This window comes from Cloeon dipterum, chromosome 4 (genome assembly GCF_949628265.1).
Source record: "Cloeon dipterum chromosome 4, ieCloDipt1.1, whole genome shotgun sequence".
NCBI classification, from domain to species: Eukaryota; Metazoa; Arthropoda; class Insecta; order Ephemeroptera; family Baetidae; genus Cloeon; species Cloeon dipterum.
In genome coordinates, this window is record NC_088789.1 from 4,919,178 (window position 1) to 4,940,730 (window position 21,553).

Consider the following 21,553-nt stretch of genomic DNA (forward strand, 5'->3'; position numbering starts at 1 on the left):
TCAGTCCTGACGTAGTTGACTGACAGAGCGCATTATTCGCACGGTGAGCGTGATTTATTTAACAGGCGCTAGCAATCGGATTTCACGCTGCAGTGCCAGAGTTACGCCGCGCTCTCATTAGTCTACCCTGCAGCAACCCCCTCTGGGTGCAATCGCAGGACAACCCTCCGCCGATTCAGTGAGCGATGTGCAAAATCACTGGCTGCGAAAACATCGCTCTAGCCTGGCTTCGCACTTTTCCGCTGAGAGAGGTGAAAGTGAAATTCGGCTGTGCGCCAATCGCCCAACATGGCGAAGGGAAAACTTTCCCGTACAATTCTTACGCAGAGATACACCCTAACGTCAGGTGCTCAATTTTCAAAGGAGCTCAAGAGCCTTTGTCCCAAAGGCAAAGGTTTTTTGTTTTCCTGTGGCGAGTAAAATTTGTCCTTTCAAAAAGATTAAAACAATAGCGAACTCAAGGGTCATACATCTAAAAATATGAGGGCGTAAAATGCTTGGAACGACTTTACTACAAAAATTAATTCAGCTCAAAGATAAAACAATCAATTGGGTAAAAGCAAACGCACGACTTCGTTTTTTTCAATTTGGGAAAATAAGCTACTGCTTTCCACTACCACGGGGGTAAAAATATTGCGGTGGTAGCAGAAACCTTTTCCACTCCCTTCAAAGCTGTTTGCACAGCAACTATAATATACAATTCTGCCCGCAGAGACCGTTGTAGAGCAAACTTAATTATTTTTTCTTGGTGGACGCCGGGGATATAACGACGATTGTGTATATAGATAAAGAAACAGACTGATGAAAGTCTTTTGATGTATATCACTTCAAGTATCTTTGTGTCAAAGATCAATAGTCTACAGTAAACTTTGTATTTGTTACAGATGGGAATTGCGCCAATGTTGTGCCAGCCAGCTTTGGCTATGACACTATCACCTCTTGCAAATATAAATTGCAAAAAGAAGAAATCAACAACTGTACTCTGCTCAGGTAAAGTCTGTTTATTTAAAAACCAGATTCACATTGATATTCCTAAAAAACAACATGCGATCAACCCACAAATGGCTTACAGAAGCGATTTAGGTCCTATTTACGATAATAGCTATGCAACCTGCAGGGCATCAACGAAATGCCGGTTGCGGTATCTCTTTTTTTACCAAATAATGTCTTTTACAGTGAATCGATGGCAGACTTCGTCAGCTCACTTATATCTGGCGAGCATGCGGGCAAACGGGGAGACCTGAAATTCGAGTCTATGGCGGACGTGGTGCCCATTTTGTGGTAAATATGCGTTCCTTATTCGAGGCATGCTGAAAGTTGCCAGACGTGCTACTTTGCCTTTACAATCCGTGCTTGGTGCAGGTCTGGAGTGGATGATAACTCTAGTGAGCAGGTCGGTGGGTGCGTCGTTGCGTCTGGCATATCCATTAAAGTGCTTTTCTCAGAACATCTCTTGGCGTCAGGTGTAAAATTGAGCAGACTCGTCGGTCTCCGCATCGAGTGAGTTCCGTCGTCAATCCTTAAAAACTTACTTGTACTCCCTATACTACCTCTGCTTTCTGCTTTTCTGTTTTACTCACAAAGAAATTTCTGTTGCTTTGTAGCCCTTTGGCAATCAACTTGTCTATGCCAGCGCCGTCGGCACTTTTTGTTTCCTCTTCGCTCAAGTTTCTCAGAGTCAACTCATTTACTGAGAGGTCAAAGTAAGTATACAAGCGTTCGGTCGGACAAATAAAATTGTTGTAACTCTTTATTATATGTACTCTCAAGGTTTTGGCTGCGCATGATGGAGCATTCAGAGAACTCTTGGCTTGAGATGCTTGATCCTCTCCTCGCAGTTTTCAACAATGAAGATAACATGCATGAAATGATTATTTTCTGGAGTGTTAGTATTGCTTCTGCCATACTAATTTACGGCAGTACAAAGTTTGGGAGCAGATCATAATTAAATTTCACACCTCATTTTGAGACATATTTTGTTATTTATTTTGGGATACAGTGATTATCATTTCTGTATAAATAGCACAATAAGCGTTAATATTACAACACATCATCGTGAAGACTGCAACCCTCTCTTTCAATAATTTACAACTGTGTAAAATTATCCTTCTGGCAAATTAAAAAAAAGCCATTTTTGAGATTCCAACAATGTACACATTTCTTTAGTGGACGGCTACGATTAAATTTTTAAGTACAAAAAGCTCTTTTTTAAGTTGTTTACTTGACCCTGATAGACTTCTGCTTGTTCATGTTTGCGAGCATCAGGGAAATGTACGAGGTCAAGAGATCGTCCATTTTATAGCCCAATGATGTTTCGCACAGCAGTTTTGAACCTCTGACCAAGTTTCCGATGGTCATGTGGAAATAAGTGTTGCCCGAAGACCAGTTAGAAATGCGGGTAAACGGGTGTGTGATAAATATTTCCTGCGAAATGAACCCAACCATGAGTCACACTGAATTTCAAGAGAATGAAAGCAAGTTTTACCTTTGTTTGTGGGTGGATGAGCCCAACTCCGTGCTTGTTGATGGCAATAAGCAAGTTTTCAGGGTAGTTTGGCTCAGTGGACTGCTTGACTTCGAAAAATGCGGAGCCAAAGGTGGGCCAGCGGTAGATCAATTTCAAGAAGGAAACCTTCGCATCCTCCGGACTCAAACCTGAGTGTCCTATGTTATTTTTCAAAGTTTCGCAGATTTTAAAACATACCAGCATCCTGGTTGTATGAGGCGACTATACTCCTTTTCCAGTCGGCCGCATTTTGGACTTTGAGTAAATCAGCAGGGACGAGTTCCCGTATCATTTGCCTAACATTTTAAATTATGAAATATATTGTTTTAATTGCGAATCGCGTATATTTACGGGATAGCTTGTAGCTCCTGTTTGCTCTCTCCAAATCTGACCCTGTATACCAAAGCTGCGAGGTGGGAAGCCTCCTCTTTAGTGCACTTGTGGTAGCCCCGAAGAAGCTTTGGTAGCTCTTGGTGGAAGTGGAAAATGAGGTCAGCGTTTCTGTCCTTGCCGGGGACAGTGTTTGTCCACAACTTTTTCATGAAGAACACCTGATATGTAAACTGAGGAACTCCACCTAAATTTCAAACAAATTAATCTATTGTTAGCTTTAATTGAAGGCAAATTACCTTCTCTCGATGGTCTGGCCTTTTTTATCCAGTCAGTTAAATGACGGACAAAGTCAAAGAAGAAATCTGCTTCTGGAACGCTGATAACTTTGTCTGCAATTTTCACAAACAGACTGAAGCCTTCTGCTGATAAGAGGTTTAGCCGGTTGGCGATATTGGAGCAGAAGTCTTTCGCTCTTGTAGAGGAATCAACCTCAAATGCCTGAGGAAAATGAATTGTCAATAAAATGTCTCAAGCGAATGTTTCGATCTCTTACAAAAATCTTAAATAATTGTTAAATCCAAATGGCCACGCAGGAAAAAATAGAAATTTCATCAAAGAATAATTTTATGACTGACAAATGAATTTTTAAATTAAGTGCTAGTTCCCTGTGCGAGATGAATTTTCCAGTTTTGAAATATTTTTACCTCATCGGTGTCATCTGGGAAGTAAACTTTGTGGAAGATCTGAGTTGTTTTATGCTGGATGGCCTCAACCTCAACCTGGTGCGGAGGGTACTTGCGCTGGCCATTCCTCAAAGTTTTCTGCAACCTCTGGAGAGAATCTTGGGCAATGGGATGACGCCTTGTTCTTAAGAATAAAGTCAGTTCCTAAACAAAATGTGTTTTAACAAAATATTCTGCAGATAAGCGATGATTTTATACTTTTAAGAGGCGCTGACTGCAGGCAAACAGTCCAGTTGCCAGCCACATCAGTTCCCAGCCCCTTTCTTCGCTCAGTCTATTTCGGTTGTCCGTTAACTGGCGCATAAGCTGACAGTAAATTTCGTCCCTCAGAATTTCCTTAAAATTCCAATCCCATTGACTATATTGATCAGATCACGCTTTAGTCAAGTCTCACGTGTTTCAAGGGCCCGTCGAAAATGTTGTCAGTCAGCTCGGAGCTGTTTCTGGCCCTCCTTGATGGCAGGTCTCCCATGTATTTGAGCATCGATGAAAAGGCAAAGCACGCCTCCTCGGCCAGCTCCTCTTTTCCGACCAGTTTTCTCAACAAAGGCTGCTTGATTGGGTCCCTTGTGTGCCTCCAGAGGTCATCTCCTAGGCCTAGCGATCCACCGCGAGCTGCAGTCAGAGCCAGGGCTGCTTTGGATATACTCCTTTTCGCTGGCGCTCTAAACATTTACCAAAAAATATTAAAAATCATATATCCTTAGAGGTTACTATGAGAATAAAAAGGGGTATTTTTTTGTTTTACCTGAAATGTTCTACAGCATATTGGGCTAGTGTGTGAGGTTTCTCGATGTTCTCTCCGTTGAATGAGGTCTGCTGTGCCGGGAACGTTCTTGGCTCGACACCTTCTACGCTGAATAAGGTCTAAATTGCACACATTAACATAAAATCTGCAGTGAAGTAAAAAAAATCGATCAAATACCAAAATATGCTGTGGAGGTCGACTGAGGCACGGCAGGACGTATACACTTTGTGCAGGGAAATCACCTTTATGACCAGAACTCTCGCACCTGCCGACACACCAGCCGGAATTCAGTACCGTTTCGCCAGTGGATCCATCCTCCAGGACGATCAGATCTCCTTTTGTGAAACTCAGGAATGATGATCCTTCGCCTGCACCGGAATCATTGTTTTTAACTTGTTAGGCGCAAAATGAAATGAACGCACCTGGTGCCTTGTAATCTTGCAAGGCCAGGACGAATTTTGACCTCTTCTTCAGTCCCTCTAAAAAGAACACAACCAAATCTCTAATATCTTCAGCGTTTGGGCTCTGGAAGGTAAACTCTTCTCCACGGACTGTTGATAAGGAGAAGGTCTGGGTATAAACTTGAGCAGATCTGAAATGCAAAATTAATAATGGTAAAACTTGTATTTTTTTAATCCATCTCATTACTACATGGGTTAGTTATTATATCATGTCATAATTTAAATAAATTTGTTTAAGCTGCATATTATTTTGCCAGTTTTTGCAAATAAAAATTTGTTAATGAATATATTCAGCAGGAGTTTTTCGCTTTGATTTAAATTGATTTTCTCTTACTTTTGACTTGCTGTCGCAGTAATTTCAGGAAATGAAAGCTCCAACAAAACTTGTTCCTGATCATCCACGACGTATACACCAGTCCAATTTACAGCTATAATTACATCATTCTTCGGCAGATTAGGCCCTAGAAGCGTAAATATAAAAGTTTAAACATTAATGAACTCTATTTATGAGTAATTTAAATCGATAGTTACCCGAATTTCTGTAAGCTTCATAGAACCTGGAGAACAAAAGCGGCCACTTGAACTTGGCGTAGCTGACAATGTCTTCCTTAACTCGCTGTATGGGAACTTTCTCTTTTAAGTAGTAGCTCTAAAGAAATCAAAATTTAAATAAAGTTTCAAATAGATAAAAAGTTTCATACCTTCTTATATGCTTGAGACACCAAAGTGGACCATCTGGGCAAAGCTTTGTCTGAAGCTGTCAGACAGTAATCAGGAATATACCCTGGAAGCAACGAGTACAGTTCGTCCTGTGGCAGATTCTCATTGGGTCCGTACTGAACAAGAATCTGCTGGGCTGCAATCATAGCCAAATCCTCCTCCTATTTGAAGATAATTAAAATTTATATATATGCTCTTTCTAAATGTTATATATCTAGTTTATACCTTGTCGCAACGGTACTCCCCAAATTTGACTCCACGCACAACCTGCTGGTAAATCAAATCAGTAGCAACTGCGTCGGCTGCTGGGTCATGCCACGGAGCGAAGATTTCCTTCCTAAAGAACAGGCGCCAAGGAGCATTCCTCTCCTGGGCACCTTGCTCTTTGGCATACTGCTCACACTGGGACACTGCGTCCATTACGTGGTCCCCTCCACTGCCTAATGACGAAACCTACAAGATAATATTTTTAAATTTTCAAGTGCGTTTTTTATTTTTAAATGCTTACTTTGTCAAATAAGGCAATGTAGAGGGAAAACCCAAACTGGTCCTTGAGTGAGATTTTGTCTGCAAGTTGGTTGCACAGTTCCCTGGCAGTGGTTGCCGAATCAGCCAACAGTGTTTTTGTGTTTCCATCCATGAAAGTAATGGGCAACATGATCGGCTTCTTTGATTTCGTAGCCTATGAATAAAACATTAGGTGTGTGAAAAAAAAATTATATTTCATTTAAAATAATAAATTACCTGAAGCTCAAGCCAGCTTGGTGGCTGATTTCTCGTGCCATTGTGGAAGGTCCTCTGCAACCTGGCCTCACAATACGGAGCGTACCCTGGTGGCCCTTCCCTGATGAACGCCCTCAGGTAGTTGACAAACTTGTCTGAAGGAGCAAAACAGCCGACACAGAGGGACAATAAGATCCAGCCTCGGGCGTGCGACGACTTGGATGGATTGCTGCTCAGTTGCTTACAGATCTGGCAATAGATTTCGTCCCTGAGCTCTGCCCTCAAAATGCCGTGACCGATTATAAAGTGCAGTTTCTCTAAATTTGACGTTGGTCTCGATTCCAGCCAGGACTGGTAGCTGTCGGCAGCTTGCTCGTCGTCCTGCTGGAGTCTTCGGCGCACATCCTCTCCCAACTTATTTTTCCTCTTCAGTGTCAAGGAAACCAATTTGTGACGAATCGACCTGGCTGTTGGACTCTCAGGTTTAGCCTGGAAAATAATTAAGGTAACTTATATGAGTAGATTTTTATTTTGTGTTGTTTTACGTTCTCATGGCCATTGGTCTGATTATTCATCTGCTGAGCTTCCTGGTACTCTTTGCTACGAATGAAGTTCCTGCCCAACGTGGCTGTCACCTTCGACATGACTGATGACGTGTCCCTGACCATTGTGTGATACCTGGGCTCAGGGTAGTCGCAACAGAAGCGCAAAATTGTAATCCAAAGCGCTTGGGCCGCCTGGAAACGAATTCCATTTCATTAATTAATTTATCAATTGAATGAATTTAAGTTCGTTTGACAATATATTTTTTATTGCCTTCTTTATTATCGTACCAATTGGTCTCCTTGCGTTTCAAGAGGAAGAAGAGACTGCTTGAGAGGTTTCCTTGAATATTGGTGGGTTGCATTTCCTTGGAAATACGTTGCAGCGAACTTTTGGAATTTAAATTCGGAGAGGTCAATGTCGTTTGCTGGTTGAATAGGTGGCATGACCTCATCATCGGTGGGAAGAGAATCATCAGCGTTCGCTGTTGGTAGATCCTGCCAATAGTACGCACAATAAATTATGAGCACCGTGAATGCAGTATTTTGCAACGAACCATGAAAACGGCGTTTGCGCCTCCACGCCCTGTGCTCTGCTGGTCTGAGCTCTGATCTGGGAGGAAATCGAACATTGCCTCCACTAACTTTCCATCGTCCACTGGTTCTTCCTGCTTTCGAGCAGCAATTTCAATTCTTGACCTCTGGTTTTCTGCTTTACGCTTGTTCTCTTCTTCCAGCATGATTTCCTTTCTCTCAAGTTCAACCAATCTCTCCTGAAGTAGAAAACAATAGAATAATTAATGATTTTTTTTAATATTTTCATAAATTTACCCTATAGTGCTGCTCAGCAATCTCCTTGGCCCTCTTGTTGCCCTGCTGGGCAAGCTCCCGTTCTTCTTGCCTCTTTCGCTGCAACATCTCCAAATGGTGCCTTCTTTCATGCCTGCTTTTTTGGTACTGGCGCTGAGCAATCATTCTACGGACGTGCGACTGCAGCTTCACTGCGGCCCACAATTTCCTCCTGACTTCTCTTCTCACAAGATGTCCACGGCACCGCGCCTAAAATTAAAATACTTTATCATCTAAAAATGTGCGATTTTAAAATAAAACATACCTGAAGAGACACAATGTGGCCTCGAAGATGTCTAAACCTGTGAGCCAAAACGCGAGACCTGATCAGGGCTTGCAGCCTCATGTAGCCAACCCTCATCTCCAGATAGCGTCTTCTTTGAGCGTGAGCCCTCCAGTATTGCTGAATCTGGAATATATTTAAGTCAAACCATGTTTTTCGCTCAACCTGGAGATTTTACTATGCTGGTTGCTGCCCTAAGCTTCATGAAACGCCGTCTGTGGACCCATGTCTTGATATTCTTCTGCAGGACTACTATGTACCTAGTTAGCACCCTGTCTCTTTCTTGCTCCAAGAATAGATCATGTGCGTCTTTGAGGAACACTTTAGTTTTTCCCAATTGATAATCTGAGCGGCCCAAAACAGCCTGACAGATTCGGGCTGTTGCTGCTTTGCAGTCTGCTTTGTGAGCAGGTGGGACTCCAGGAATCAGAAAGCGATACCTAAAAATTGAATTAAAATAAGCATATAGCTAGGATTGTTTTAAAAATTCAAAATTGATTATGAAACGATTACTCCTAATAAAAAATAGCTGCTTTAATCCAATTTTTTATCCAAAATATGTCTTTAAAAAAATCTACTTGGCTTCATATTATATAATATTATTAATGAAAATTTGCCGGTCCTCAATTTAGAGAATAAATAATGTTACCTTTCAATAAATTCGTGGAACGAGTGTCTAATCGGATATCCCGCCCTTCTGATCCTGATGGTCTCCATCATTCCTGAATAGCGGAGCTGTCTGCAGCAGAGCGCTCTGTCAAACAGCATCGGTTTCTTGAACTCGTTGGGTTTAATGCACCTGATGAAGAAGGGTTGGCAGTTTGACAGTGTCTTCATGAGCAAGTCCAAGCTTTTCTTGAACTGCGTCGAGAGGGTGGGAGTCCTTTTCCTTGTCTCCGCACCCATGCCTATATCTTCAGCGAACAGCATTTGTAAGAAAGGGTTGGACGAAATGTGGATAAGCTGTAGCAGGTCAGCGCTCAGGGTATCCCTGTTCTTTTCCAAGAAGCCCCTGGTGTCGTAGAAAACGACGCCTGCGAAGTGGCTCAGGCCAAACGAGGTGTTGATGTCGCTTTTGGGCTTCAGGTAGTGCCTGTGCGAGCCGTGCTGCTTGTGCAGCTTTGCCAGCATAGTTTGATCAGTGCCTTTTGGAAATCTATACAAAATATAAGAATTTTTCAGCTAAAATGCACTTAAAAATATTTTATTTCAATTTTATAACGTTTGCAAATAATAAAATAATAATCATTAATTGGTACAGGCCCATTTACAAGAGTTTCCGGCGTTGACCTTGACTATTTAAGATTTTTAAGGAAGCGTTAAAATTAAATGTATATTACCGTGACTCCTCATCGATTAGGGCCATGATGTTGAGCTGCTTGATGGCGATCAAGTCCAGTGCGTCCTGATTGTCCACAAATTCAATGTGTCTCCAATTGATGGCCTCCAAGTTGTACTCCTCTTGCTCCAGTTTGAAAATGTGTTGCACAAAAAATTGTTGCAAATTCTCATTAGCAAAGTTGATGCAAAACTGCTCAAAGCTGTTGGTTTTGAAATTTTCAAAACCGAAAATATCCAGCACTCCGATGGCATTGCACGACGTGGACTTTGGTTTGTAAATCGCTTTGTTGATTTTGTTAACAATGTAGACAAAGAGTCTGCCATATATTCCCTTGGAAAGAGCATCCCTGACGTCAACGGCTTGCTCTCTTGACAGGGTTGAAACCACTGACTCTCCAGAGGCAAAAATTGTTCTTCTTGTCAAAGCCGCTATCAGGGGCTGCTTGCCTACTCCCAAAATTGTTGCAACCCGCTGGACGTCATGGTGTTCCGGAATTTCAGTTGCATCCAAGTTGTCTAGATTTGAATACATTGAACAAAAACAATTTTTTTGTCTACGGATTGAAATTACCAATGACTGATGCTTTATATCTAATATTTCCGGTATGCAACAGGGCAGCAAGGAGTTTTAGTATGTCCCAGATTTCCTGGTCAGTGAACAGCAAAACTTTCATCGCAGATCTAATATCGGCAAATTCTGCAGCATCATCTCTTCCTTCACATACAATACTGCCACCCTGCAAACAAATTTTAAATTTTAGCATCGTTCTATTATCGATGGACATGTACTAACCCCTGTTAAATATTTATAGTGGGATGCATCCTCCAGCTCCAGCTTTCTTTTGTCTTCCGCACTCAGCCCCGCAAGCATGCAGTAGAATACGTGGTAATTCCTTTCGTCCTGACTCTGCGCCACGATTCTCGATTTTTCCAACAAATATTGCTCGATTTTCGCACCTTCGATGACTCCACTGTGCGAAAAGTGGATGTCAACGTACTTTCCGAACCGGGACGAATTATCATTCCTGATGGTTTTCGCATTTCCAAAAGCTGTAGTTGAATAGGTTAAGTCAAAATCTTTGACATGTTTTTGGGAATCAAACCTTCTAAAATGGGATTAGCTTCGAGAATTTGCTGCTCAATCCAAGAGTGCTTTCCACTGATCGCGGCCAAATACTGCAAGATTAGTTTGGTACTCTCTGTTTTGCCTGCTCCACTCTCTCCACTGAAACGTCAGAAACCGAATCAAGTTATTCCCTCAAGTCAACAAACAACAGAACGAGAGCGCCAAAAAGCAATAAATTCCGTCACGTCGTTTTCGCGATGGGAAAATTAGATAAGCGTCCGGCAGGCGCATTTTTTCACGGTCTGAATGAAATCGGATTAACCTTATGACAATGCACTGGTCTTGGCCAAAGCGCCTCATGTGCGTGTAACTGTTGTCTCCGATTGCGAAAATGTGCGGTGGCAGCTCGCCAATTTTCCTGTCCTTGTACAGCTTGATTTGCTGCGCCGTGTAGATGGGCAGCACTTGGTATGGATTCACAGCCACCAAAATCGAGCCAGTGTAGGTCTGCAAAATGTAAACACTTAGCTATCTGACACCAAGCGCGTAACCGAATAGCTCACGTAGATGAGGTTGTCGTTGTAGCGGATCAGCAGATTCCTCAGGATGCCCGCTTCGTGCAGGTCGCCCAGCGAGATCATATCCTCCACGCCTTGCACCGAGGTGGCGTGCATCGCCTTGATACGAATTTTCTCTGGACTGAGCCATTGGTCCTAAACTCGGCGAAAAAGATGAATTAGCTCCATAAACACTTAATAAGGTTCATTTTCTTGCCACAGCCAATTATAGCATAAAAGCAATATTTGCCAAACCAACAAATTAATTCCAATGAAAGCAAACATGTTGAAAAAAAATCAGTCTATTATATTTCCATCGCTTATCAATTTGAGTGGATCAATTTAAGAACATTTATTGATCTTTGATAAGTTAAGTATTATATGGTTAAATCTTTTAATTTATATGTACAAACAATTTACAGTTCCCCAGTCAAAATCAATTTAAATTATGCTTTATAAAAGATATTTTTTAGAACAAACGAATGTAAATTCGCAAACCTTGCCGTCGTCGTCCTTAATTTGTATTTTCCTCCCTTCTGTGTTAACAACTTTGGCTCCAATAGCGACATCAAACTCGTAGCCCGAGGTGGGCTCGACCCAGATGTAGTCGCCCTATCGTTCAAATTGTCAATCAAGTGCAAATCAAAAAAGCAAAGTCTGGCGGACAATGCAGCAAAACGAGCTGCTGCTAAACGAAACGCAACTTTTCACTCGTTTAAACAAACACGCCTGAAAATTGTATCCGTCAATTAGTTACCTTGCCTGGTAAATTGAGAGCGTTTCGCCCTCGTCTCATTTTGTCCGATGGTGATGCGTTTCATTTGCCAACAACTCGTTTGAAACTGAGCATGTAAATTGCAGCCAAAAGTGAATGTTACGCATGGCTTTGTCCATACTCGGGGGGTAGGAAAACAAAACGCAACATTCAGGTGAGTGAGAGTGCAACTGGCTGCGAGAGACACAGGAAGTGCTTCCGCTCCTGCGCTTCCCCTGCCCACACCTACTAATCTCTTTCCGAGCGAATTGGCAACAAAGCTTAATAAATTACTCAACAATCACTAGCAAAACTACCAAAAACTGCAAATAGGAATACCTTCAAGGCATAAAATTGCATCCTGAAAAATTATTGCTGCTCTTCTTCCTGCTTAGAAAAATAGCAATGATTTTAATTTCATAGACTGTAAAAAGCAAAGTTGTTAAGTAGCCTGTAGTTTTTATCAGGAACAAAATAGCTGGCCAATGTCGTTAATAAAAAGGTGTCAAGTTCAAATTAATAATACGCGATTAACATAGGCCAAGAGCTAGACATCATGTTGTTTTCTACTCCCATCAGCCTGTCAAGAGGCCGCGATTCAGACATCTATTTAATTAAATTGCGTCTGTCTTAGGACGTGGCTGGGCTGACCCGCGGGTCAGACGCCTCCGTTTGTCACTTACCCTGGTCACGATCACCATGGCGAACCGCTAAAGGGCAGCACCTGAAACACCGTGCGTCGACTGTTAATAAATTGCGGTTAGCCGTGTCGTGCAAATCAAAATTCGACAAGAAAACCCATGTCCGAGCACAATGTTACGCGACCCGCCTTGTTTGGCCTCGTTGGTAATTCAAATGTGTACGCTTTATTGCGGACACGAATTTATTTCAACGCGGCCCTAGTCCTACGCTAAAGGTGTCGCGCACACTAATAATAAAAATAAATTGCAGTTCTGCCGTCTCTTGGGTCATTTATTTCGTCGCGCCGCCTTTGCGTCTCGCGAAAATTGCGAGAGTGCTAGTGTGGGAGACGCACAGTCATAACATCCAGCCGTCAAACAGAGATAAATCAAGTAGATTTCATTTTGTGAAATATTCAATTCAATCACAGTGCTATTAATCATAAAAGTAAATGGAATAATTCACACATGAACAGCTGAAAGAGTGTATTTTATGAATTTTAAATGTGTAGGTACTTGAGGTGCAAAGTAATGATTCACGATTCTATATTTTAAACGATAGGTAAATTTGAGAAATTGATTTAATGAAGGGAGCAGGAGGGACTCACTGTCAATGTGAATTAATTCTAGCCTATCTCCAAAGTTAATAAATTTTGTAAAATTAAAACGATTTGAAAAAATAGATATACTTATAATTTTGTTGCCGCTTGGTGGAGTTTGATTATAGGGATTGGAATTACTGCTCGGTCAAACCCCTCTACGAAATTCTGCACCTCTGGCCAAAAATTATCTCACATTAGGTAATCACCAGATCCGCCTCGCTCTGCGATCTACTATTAAAAACGACTACTGGTGATTTCAACGGTACCAGGCGCTTTTTGTGAGGACAGCGCCAACCCGCATCACTCTACCATCTCCTGGGTCGTTATGAGCATTTCAGTAATTTATTATTGAAGCCCTCATTCGAATGCCGCGTAGAATGGCAGCTGTAGTATTTAGCAGAACTAATTAGCATCACGTTCGTTTTGTTTATACAACTCGAGGAATATAGTCAGCAGCGGCAACGACGTCGCTCTTTCCGCCCGACAGTAATTTAGAGCAGTCGGTGCTCGCGAGTGAGAGAATTCTGGCCTGCGAGGTTTATCAGAGCTCCATGTTGTGCGATACTTCCCACGGAAAATTTCGCTTAAATTGTGTGCTGCGTGTATAAATGTAACGCTTTTTATAACAGAGCGAAACTCAACAGCTGAAAATTGGAGCTAAAATACTTGTCCCGTCCCCCTTACTATTTTAATTTTTTTAGTGAAAATAGCACAACTGCTTAAAAATTACAAAGTAATTTAACTGTCCGCTTAGGTCACTGAGAAATATTGAAAGTTCAATATTGCACGGGAACAAGTCCATGTAGAGAGCAGATTATTCCACCAATGTCCTTCAAAACGATTGTAAAGGGTGGTAAACAAATATTATTTCCTATCTCTATATTGCGAGATTCCATATCAGCAATTTTCAAGTTTTTGTTTTATTTTTTATTTTCATATTTGTACATATTTGTATGTCCTATGTCACGTTCAGGTTGTATAATTGCTGCCTTCTGATTAAAAAAATCACAGACAGTGCTCAAACCAATTAGCTCAATTACGGAATAAGTCTTCAGGGAAAGCCATGCACTTCACAGACTTCCTTCAGAAAAAGCAGGTTTTAGGAAAAAAAGCAGTCGTCGAGTGACTAATGGGTGCCTGGATAAAAAAAAACCTAAAAGGCGTTTAGCATGTCTCGGCGTGTGCTATCGGCCGGCAGAAAGCGAAGAGGGAGATATACGCTGGTCAGACACGGCTAACTGTTTTTTCCCTCTTTAACTTTTTAGAGCCTTCAGCGATCGACAAGGCTGAGATTCCTGGTGTCCGTGCTCAGGCAAGCGCTTAAAACGAAGATGATGAACCAAACCAAGGCATCATCATCATCTGCCTCTGCTTATTTTTATTCATCAGGGAGCAAATATTTGAAACCGGAGCTGCTCTCGATGAGAGCTAGGAAGGAGCCTAGCTTCGAGGAATCGCAGGAAACGCAGCAGCCACTGCGCTGAAGATGGTTGACGAACCCGTTATTAGCATTTCCCATTGTTCTTACATTGATTGGGTTTCTTGTGATTTGCGGTGCGTTGCTATTTTTTGGTGTTTTGATTTTGTAATTCGATATAGAAATCGAACATGAACATCAAGTTAATGATCTATTTTATTTAGAATGACTAGTTTAAATTGAGACTGAACTGGATTTGAGTTAATTTTCTATACCACTTTACCAAAGAATTTTGGCGCTATTAAATCCAAACTCAACTATTTTTTGAAAAATTATGAAAACACCTATGTATTCTCAGTATATTTATAAGGCAGAGGTTCACTGTTTATGTTATTTTCAACGAAAAAATAATGTTAATTTCATTTTAGCATTCCATAACAAGAAACAAATATTAGAGCAATCTATGAATTGTAGTATCGTTTACTCAATTTTAAAGAGTTCTAAAACAGCCAAACTTTTTCATTTTATATTATGTTAAAAAGTGGTTTCATTATTTGTGACTCATTTTTTCTTGCTTGTTAAAATGCAAATTAATTTAGAGGGCTCTTGAAACCCATAAATTTATGTTCTACCCTGCAAAATATTGACAAATAGCTGGATAAAATAACTTAAGAAACAGAAAAATGAAGCGCATAACTTGTAAATTACATAAGAAACCACGAATATTCAACGCTAGGCGTGGAAAACCGCATAATTTGCGGTCAATTAACTCGCTCATGCAATACCAGGACCAGCAAAGTTTATAATAACCGAAAATAAAAACGGTCGATGAATTTAACTGGCAAAATCAAATCTTTCTATTGCATGGAAGGTGGACATCAGTTCGCAAGTCCGAAATATAGAGCAAGCATGGTATTACGCTTTTCAAATGATGTTTGCTCTACTTGCTTGTCTCAAAGTGTGGCCGATGAGGCGGTGCGCGACTCTAATTCGATTTCCTGCCACCACAACTCCATTGTTAAGACGCGCTTTATTATTGCACCACGTACTGAGGGCTCTACAATGGCTTCTTTCTCTCTGCACACGCCACTTTTAAGTGTGCACTTCGTTGGTATAACTTAACACTCTTGAAATCAGTTGAGCAGAGAGTTAGGCAGCATCTCCCACGTAAACCTATATATTTCTACGGGTGCTGAGTGATATATTGCAATGTCTTGTCTTGTGAAACTATTACAAAGCAGAACAAATTGTTTGTTTTGATTCAATGATCAGTTTTCAGCATTAGAAGACTGCACTTTTTATTTTAGTAAACTCTTTTATAATTTAATCTTTCAATTATTTTTATTTTATTTTGCCCCTATGCTCTTGCTGTTCATTATTTACTGTCATCGATTGTGCATACTTTTCCTACATTTTATAACAAAAAATGATTAAATGCATAGTAAAGTAGGCTCATTAAAACGTCATACTTGATATTTTTGTAATATTTTTCTAAGCACTGCAACCCACTAAATATAATTATTAGACAGAAAATTTAAAGAGAAAACACAATTAGAAGCTATTCACATAAGCAAAAGGCAAAAAATTTTGCAGTAAATACTTGACTTTTCCCCGACGTTAACTTTTAACAAATAAAATAATTAATGTCTTATTTATTTTGAGGTTTTTTTTCGTAATTTTGTACGAACTCACCCGCGGATGATCTAAACGATGATATCATTGCACCCGATTTGTGTCTATGAGCATTGGAATTTGCGATTGTGTCGTAGGTTTCTTTATCTCTGTTGTTTACAAATGATACGGAATGCCAACAGCATAAGTGTGTTTCATTCAGTCTGCTGTCATCCTCAAAACAAATATGAATTAGATAATCCCTTTCTCTCTCGAGAGAGTGAGTACACGCAACACCCACGTCAGTGCAATAAAATCGTGACAAATCCGTGCTAAAGGGCGTTGCGGTAAGCATGGAATAGACGACAGAGCTGTATAAACTAAATTCGCAACAAGTCAAGCGACACTTCTACTTCTCGGAAGCCATTTTCAGCAGTTTGTACCGGCGCTGAGTGAAACAGCGAAACTTGAAAACGGTTTCATGCCTCGTTTCTCGGCCCTTTGCAACGGCAGAACAGCGAGTCAAATCGGCTGACTAATCAAACTCGAATTTCACTCATTATGCTCCAGTTGATTTTATAAACTTACTGGGTGAAACCGACAAGCCAGCATTTGCATATTCTCACCGGGAAGCAGATTGCACGCGATGCGAATGTTTTGAATAGGCCCCCTGATTACGGCCCAAATCAGGTTGCGACGTCAAAACTTGCGTCTGAGCTCACCTTCACACGCTAGGGTCCGTTTTCAGGTGAAGCAGGGGTCATAAATATGTAGAGCTGCTCTTGATCGAATTTCACTCCAGGTACTGTTTGGTATTTTACTATTCTTTGGTATATGAGAAAGAAAGTAAATAAACTAGAATTCATTTTAATGCCAGCTGCGACGCATGATATTTGTATGTAATTTTTATGCGCCAACTGTTTGAGAGTATTAAAACTGCGGAAATAAAATGGAAAAAATGCACAATTTTTAACGCGTGTAAATTAAATCAAGCAAAAAATTTTCTTCTAATTTTAACTTTTAGCCATCCTTCCTAAATTGAAACGCACAGAGCAAATCCATTGATTTTTTTAGTGAAACTCTAATAAAATTATAAAGAAAATAAAAACTAAAATTTGACTGGGATCTATGGAATAAACCTTTAAAACATTTCAGCGGTATTGATTTTGGAAAAAAATGTATTTAATGCGACTGTAGAGCAATTCCATGCAACGTCGAAGAGGAAATAATAATGAAAATAGTTGGTAAACCGCGCTGCACCCAGGTAAAGGCCAAATTCGACCTTCAGAAGCGGTAAAAAACGCTTTTATTTAGCTTTTATATTCCACGGGCGGCGTGAAGCGCGCAGAGATGCTCTGCGAACGGCGGCTACCTGCGCTCAAAGGTTGTTGCGCGGCAGGTATAAGAAAAAGTTACGGTTCATAGCAAAACAGGTGCATCGTCTAGAGCCTGCTGCCGCTGCTTACGTCACCGCACGAGGCGAATAAAGCACGGCCGAGGCTCCCCTCGACGCCGCGAATCTCATATTGAAATTTGATTTTTCTGCAGCGCACGCAGCATGCATTGTTTACCGAAGATAATGCAGCGCGTAATGAGACATAATTGGAGCTAGCCGGCTATTTTTATGCTCCAGTAAGTCGATTTAAATTTAATTCCGCACTGAATGTGGAGCATTTGAGTCGTGGAGAAGGACCTGCCACTGCGCTGCGATGAGAAAAGCTTGCTTCTGCCTCGCTTCTCCAGGTCAAACTGGCTCCCTTCGTCTCATTCATTCGCCATTGTTTTTGCCTCTGCGATCGCTTTCTTTCTCCAGTCTTTCTCTGACTCGACACTATCAAAGAAGTGTTTTGTTTCTTTGCTGGAAATAGCTAGTAGGGCGTGATTCTGTTTTCGGATCACAGACTCATTGTTTGATTCGTGGAACGCTTTGTCCAAATAAAGTATGTCTTTTTCGCTACAATAGATCCGCACTATTCTTTTCGTAAAGAACCTAGTAGCTTTGTTTCAAGCCTCTTTCTATCAATTGATCAAATAACATTTAATACAACCGATTTGCTGAAGTTTGGGTTAAAGGAGGCCACTTATCAAAAGAAATTCTGATTGTTTTGAAAGTTTTCATTATTTTCAAATGTGATTATTCCACAAACCATGCTCACGCACTGCCAATAAATTCCTAGGAAGGATTAAAGTGAAGTGGCTAAGTATTCCTGGAGCCCCCATCCATCATCGTAAATCTCAGTCTCAAACGACGGCAATTAAACGTGCCAGGGCATCAGTCAGATGGCATTATTTGAAGGAAACGCACGAAAGAGGAGCGAGCTGTAAAAATGGCCCACAGATGCAACACTCGGCTACGAAAATAGTCATGTTCACCATTATGTTAATTATTATTTAGCTATTTTTATAGCACCCGCTAACTGTACTTGTCGGTCGGGAATAATACATGGAATCACGCGCGTTCGAAGGCTGCGCGCATGATGAGACTGACACACAGAGAAAAACGCCGGCTTGTGATTTTCTATTCACGCATCTACTACTGTAAATTTTAAATTAGTCAGCATGTTTATCAGTCGCATTCATGCGGCACCATTACTGCTGTTTTCGTATTCATGCGTCGGCCGGAACGCAAATCACGAAACGAGTACAACACCTCACTGGGCTGTTTATCACTTCTTCGTGGAAACGGCGACAACGACGACGACGACGACTGCTTGCAGAAATGAATGGCTACGGTTGTTATTTACAAATGTGAATTTCTTTGGAGCCCAAAGGAAAAATTGCAACTTTCATACTAGCAGAGTTGCTTGTATTCTGTCTCGTCATTTGAATAAAGTATTCCCAGTGAGAAAAACCACCATACATGAGGGAATAACCAAAATAACAAGACGATATCATATTTTGAAGCTGCTATAACAGGTTTGTTATAAATAAAATCATCACAAGAAATAAAGAAATAGACATGTTTATCAAAATAAAGCGTTAGGATGAAAGAAAATTAAGAATTATCTAGTGAATTTCTGTCTCGACACCTCTTGAGCACCTCTTAAGATCTTTATCCAAGAGTCAAGAGTTTGTTGGTTCGACTCTTGTTGTTCTTACAGCAGTTTGTTTAATGAAATTCACTCTGGAGGAGAAAAGAGAAAGAGAGACCTGTCTGCGGATAGATGAGCTGCCTTTTATATCCGCCTACTTTTATACCGCACAAGATCCACGTGTATGCTCGTTTTGTTGTGACTTGACTCATTTATTAATATGTCGCTCGAGTCTGCATCTTAAAGAGGTCGTTGTGCAGATGGACAATAGACAATAATTGTTGCCTTGACTAGACCAAGAAAGGTGTTGAGTATATGCTTCTGATCTCGACAAATGACGTAATTACAAGGTGCCGAGCGAAAGAGTTTCAAATAATTTTCTAACTGTGAAAAAATATAAGCGGAATAAAATCTATAAAATTATGCTTTATTTAGTTTTCAGTGCATGCATTGCAAATATTGCAAATCTAGGGCAGTGAGAAAAGCGCTCAAAATCGACCGTTTTGTATCAACTTCTCTCGATTGGAGAGGAAAAATGCGTGGTGCGGGTTTGTTGCTGGGCTTGGCCAGCGAACACGTTTAATTTATTGCCTCGTCGTGCGAATACAGCAGCGCCGCGGCATCATGATAAGTACAAAAAGGAGAGCCTCACGGTGGAATAATTATTCAGCTAGCCATTCATTTTGACCCATATTCGAAAAAATCGCGAAAAAAGAAAGAGGCGGAGAAGTGACGAGCTTACTGTGTGTTTGCGGATTCCTCGGCAGCACGCAGCAGTCGGCGTGGAATTAATCATCGCACCATGAACTTGACGCCAATTTGCGTCGCCATAATTGCATTAAAAACCCGGAGCAAACATACTCGCGCGGCGCCGACCTTCAAGTGGTGTGCGTTGTAAAAACGCTCGACTGACTGCATAGAGGAGGCTCAACCCTTTTGCTCATCTCCTCCAAATTCTGGCGAGTGAGCACGAAACTAGAAGGAAATCGCTCTCGCCGCGGAAGCGCACTTCCATCAACCTCTGATCTCGACGCCTTGATAATGGGCCAATTTCGTTTCTTCGCCGTAAACCCGAAATTCACTGTTCTTTTAATCTTGCTCGGCTCCAATTAACGCACCAAATTACGGTGTGATTAAGAATTTCTGCTTATGTGTTGACTGTAAAAGCGAAAACTTTTTTTTTCGTTGATTTGCGGCTGCCAGAGGAATTGTAATTGGATATCTTAATACGGCCGCAAAATTGCACTTTCAATTAGCTTAATGTTTACGTGCTACTTTTTATCAAGTGCCAAAATTCACGCGCAACTAACTCTTAAAAATGACTATTCCTGCCTTTCTTTGAGAGACACAATCGATTGGTTCCGTTGCAGGAAGAAAAAAATCAATGAACGCGAAACCATCGCGATTTAGAACCGTATTTTTTAGAAAGCATTCCTTTGCTTTTGAGGATAAAAAGTGTTGTGATAAAAGTTGTCTATTTTAGCTGCAATTTTAGTGGAAACGTAAAGTTTTCATATTCAGTAAAAAATTTGCTTTAAAAATTGTTTTCATTACAGCTAAATATGCGATAATACTTTTTTAAATCAATATTACAAGCATATTTTATATTTCTTGCTCAAAGTATGCACTGTTGGGTTGTATACAATTTTCTATACCTCTTTCTTGATTGATTTTCCTATGAGGGGAAATACGCACCATGCATGATAATGATCCTAATTCTTGTCGCACATTAAACAGCATTGTCTTTTCTTCTTGTTAAAATACCGTGCAATTTTTTTTAAATTCTGAGCTTTTAATTTTCATAATTTTTAAGATTACTTCCGTCATAACGTTACACGTACGTAGGCTCTAAGACTCGAAAAGTCGAGGCATTCACAGTTTAAATCCCGCCCTGAAACAAGCCTGCGGGAGAGTTTAATAATTCGAGAATCCAGTTTCGCAAGTCGGTTCTTAATTAGGCTAATCTGGAAAAACTGCTCGATGACAGACATCGTCGAGGCACCGGCAGGCGCAAGGTCAGTGACCGGCTCAGCTCAAAAAGAGTGTACCTGACGCGTAATTCAGGTCGCTCGAGACTCACCTTTGCAGTCGGAGGGTGTGGGGGCGTCGCGGCTCACCACTCGGGGTGGCGCATCGGCATCCAGAGTGACTTATCCGAATAATTTGGGCAAAATCCAACAAGGGCACTGAGGATGCACTGTGACACCTGTCAAACACCTGATTGGCTTGCTCTTGCTCGCCGAGTCAGCCGAGTGCACCGCACAGTACTCCGCGAGAGCAGGTGAGCGAGAGTGGTGCGCCCTGGCGCACAGGTTCGGCGGCCGCGCCAGACGTGCTTGCCGTTCTGCTCGAGACATCTGGCGTGCCGCTCAACCACCAACAGAATCCTATGATGCTCGGGATGCCCTGGAGGAAGTTGTTACACAGATAAATCGCAATGAAAAATAAATCTCAATTGCTGAATTTCATATTGAAATTATATAACAACTTTTAATAAATTATTATTTTTGGATATAATTTTCTATTTTAATTCAAATAAATTAAATTTTCATAGTAATTTTTATACTTTCCTGCTGGGTTTTACT

The 21,553-nt window shown here is 41.0% G+C and overlaps 2 protein-coding genes across 4 annotated transcripts in view; one reads left to right on the forward strand and one right to left on the reverse strand.

Annotated features, from left to right (window-relative positions):
* Nucleotides 1–1,945, forward strand: part of LOC135941760 (tectonic-1-like) — a 42,684-nt gene extending 40,739 nt beyond the window's left edge. Inside the window, exons 5-9 of one of the 2 annotated variants that reach the window (XM_065487459.1) lie at nt 885–990; nt 1,177–1,281; nt 1,363–1,500; nt 1,605–1,703; nt 1,771–1,945. In XM_065487459.1, coding sequence (XP_065343531.1) covers nt 885–990; nt 1,177–1,281; nt 1,363–1,500; nt 1,605–1,703; nt 1,771–1,945 — 623 coding nt within the window. Of the gene's footprint in view, nt 1–884; nt 991–1,176; nt 1,282–1,362; nt 1,501–1,584; nt 1,704–1,770 lie in introns of both variants that reach the window. The other variant, XM_065487460.1, reaches the window with a different exon arrangement.
* Nucleotides 1,946–1,959: 14 nt separating this feature from the next.
* On the reverse strand, nt 1,960–21,234 carry ck (myosin-VIIa ck). Of its 2 annotated transcripts, XM_065487458.1 has the most exons (33): nt 21,049–21,234; nt 12,310–12,350; nt 11,371–11,484; nt 10,879–11,028; nt 10,638–10,822; nt 10,353–10,474; nt 10,043–10,299; nt 9,821–9,986; nt 9,249–9,765; nt 8,558–9,064; nt 8,087–8,348; nt 7,891–8,034; nt 7,608–7,835; nt 7,334–7,549; nt 7,068–7,274; nt 6,780–6,971; nt 6,256–6,723; nt 6,020–6,193; nt 5,737–5,964; nt 5,493–5,672; nt 5,323–5,440; nt 5,126–5,252; nt 4,753–4,922; nt 4,508–4,698; nt 4,331–4,449; nt 3,977–4,247; nt 3,781–3,918; nt 3,544–3,726; nt 3,136–3,337; nt 2,858–3,083; nt 2,705–2,802; nt 2,486–2,655; nt 1,960–2,424 (listed from the first exon to the last, which is right to left on the reverse strand). In XM_065487458.1, the coding sequence occupies exons 2-33, from the start codon at nt 12,325–12,327 to the stop codon at nt 2,218–2,220; spliced, it is 6,555 nt and encodes a 2,184-aa protein (XP_065343530.1). In that variant the 5' UTR covers nt 12,328–12,350; nt 21,049–21,234; the 3' UTR covers nt 1,960–2,217. The 2 variants fall into 2 exon arrangements, with proteins under 2 accessions (XP_065343530.1, XP_065343529.1); XM_065487457.1 differs by lacking the exons at nt 12,310–12,350; nt 21,049–21,234 and adding an exon at nt 11,630–11,910.
* Nucleotides 21,235–21,553: the final 319 nt, after the last annotated feature.

Coding starts and splice junctions, on each gene's coding strand:
- ck (XM_065487457.1), bottom strand. CDS start 11,668: ATGAGACGAGGGCGAAACGCTCTCAATTTACCAGGCAAG. Junction 6,972..7,067: donor AAACGCAAGGAGACCAATTG/GTACGATAATAA, acceptor ATTCGTTTCCAG/GCGGCCCAAGCGCTTTGGAT. Junction 5,673..5,736: donor GGGAGTACCGTTGCGACAAG/GTATAAACTAGA, acceptor ATCTTCAAATAG/GAGGAGGATTTGGCTATGAT.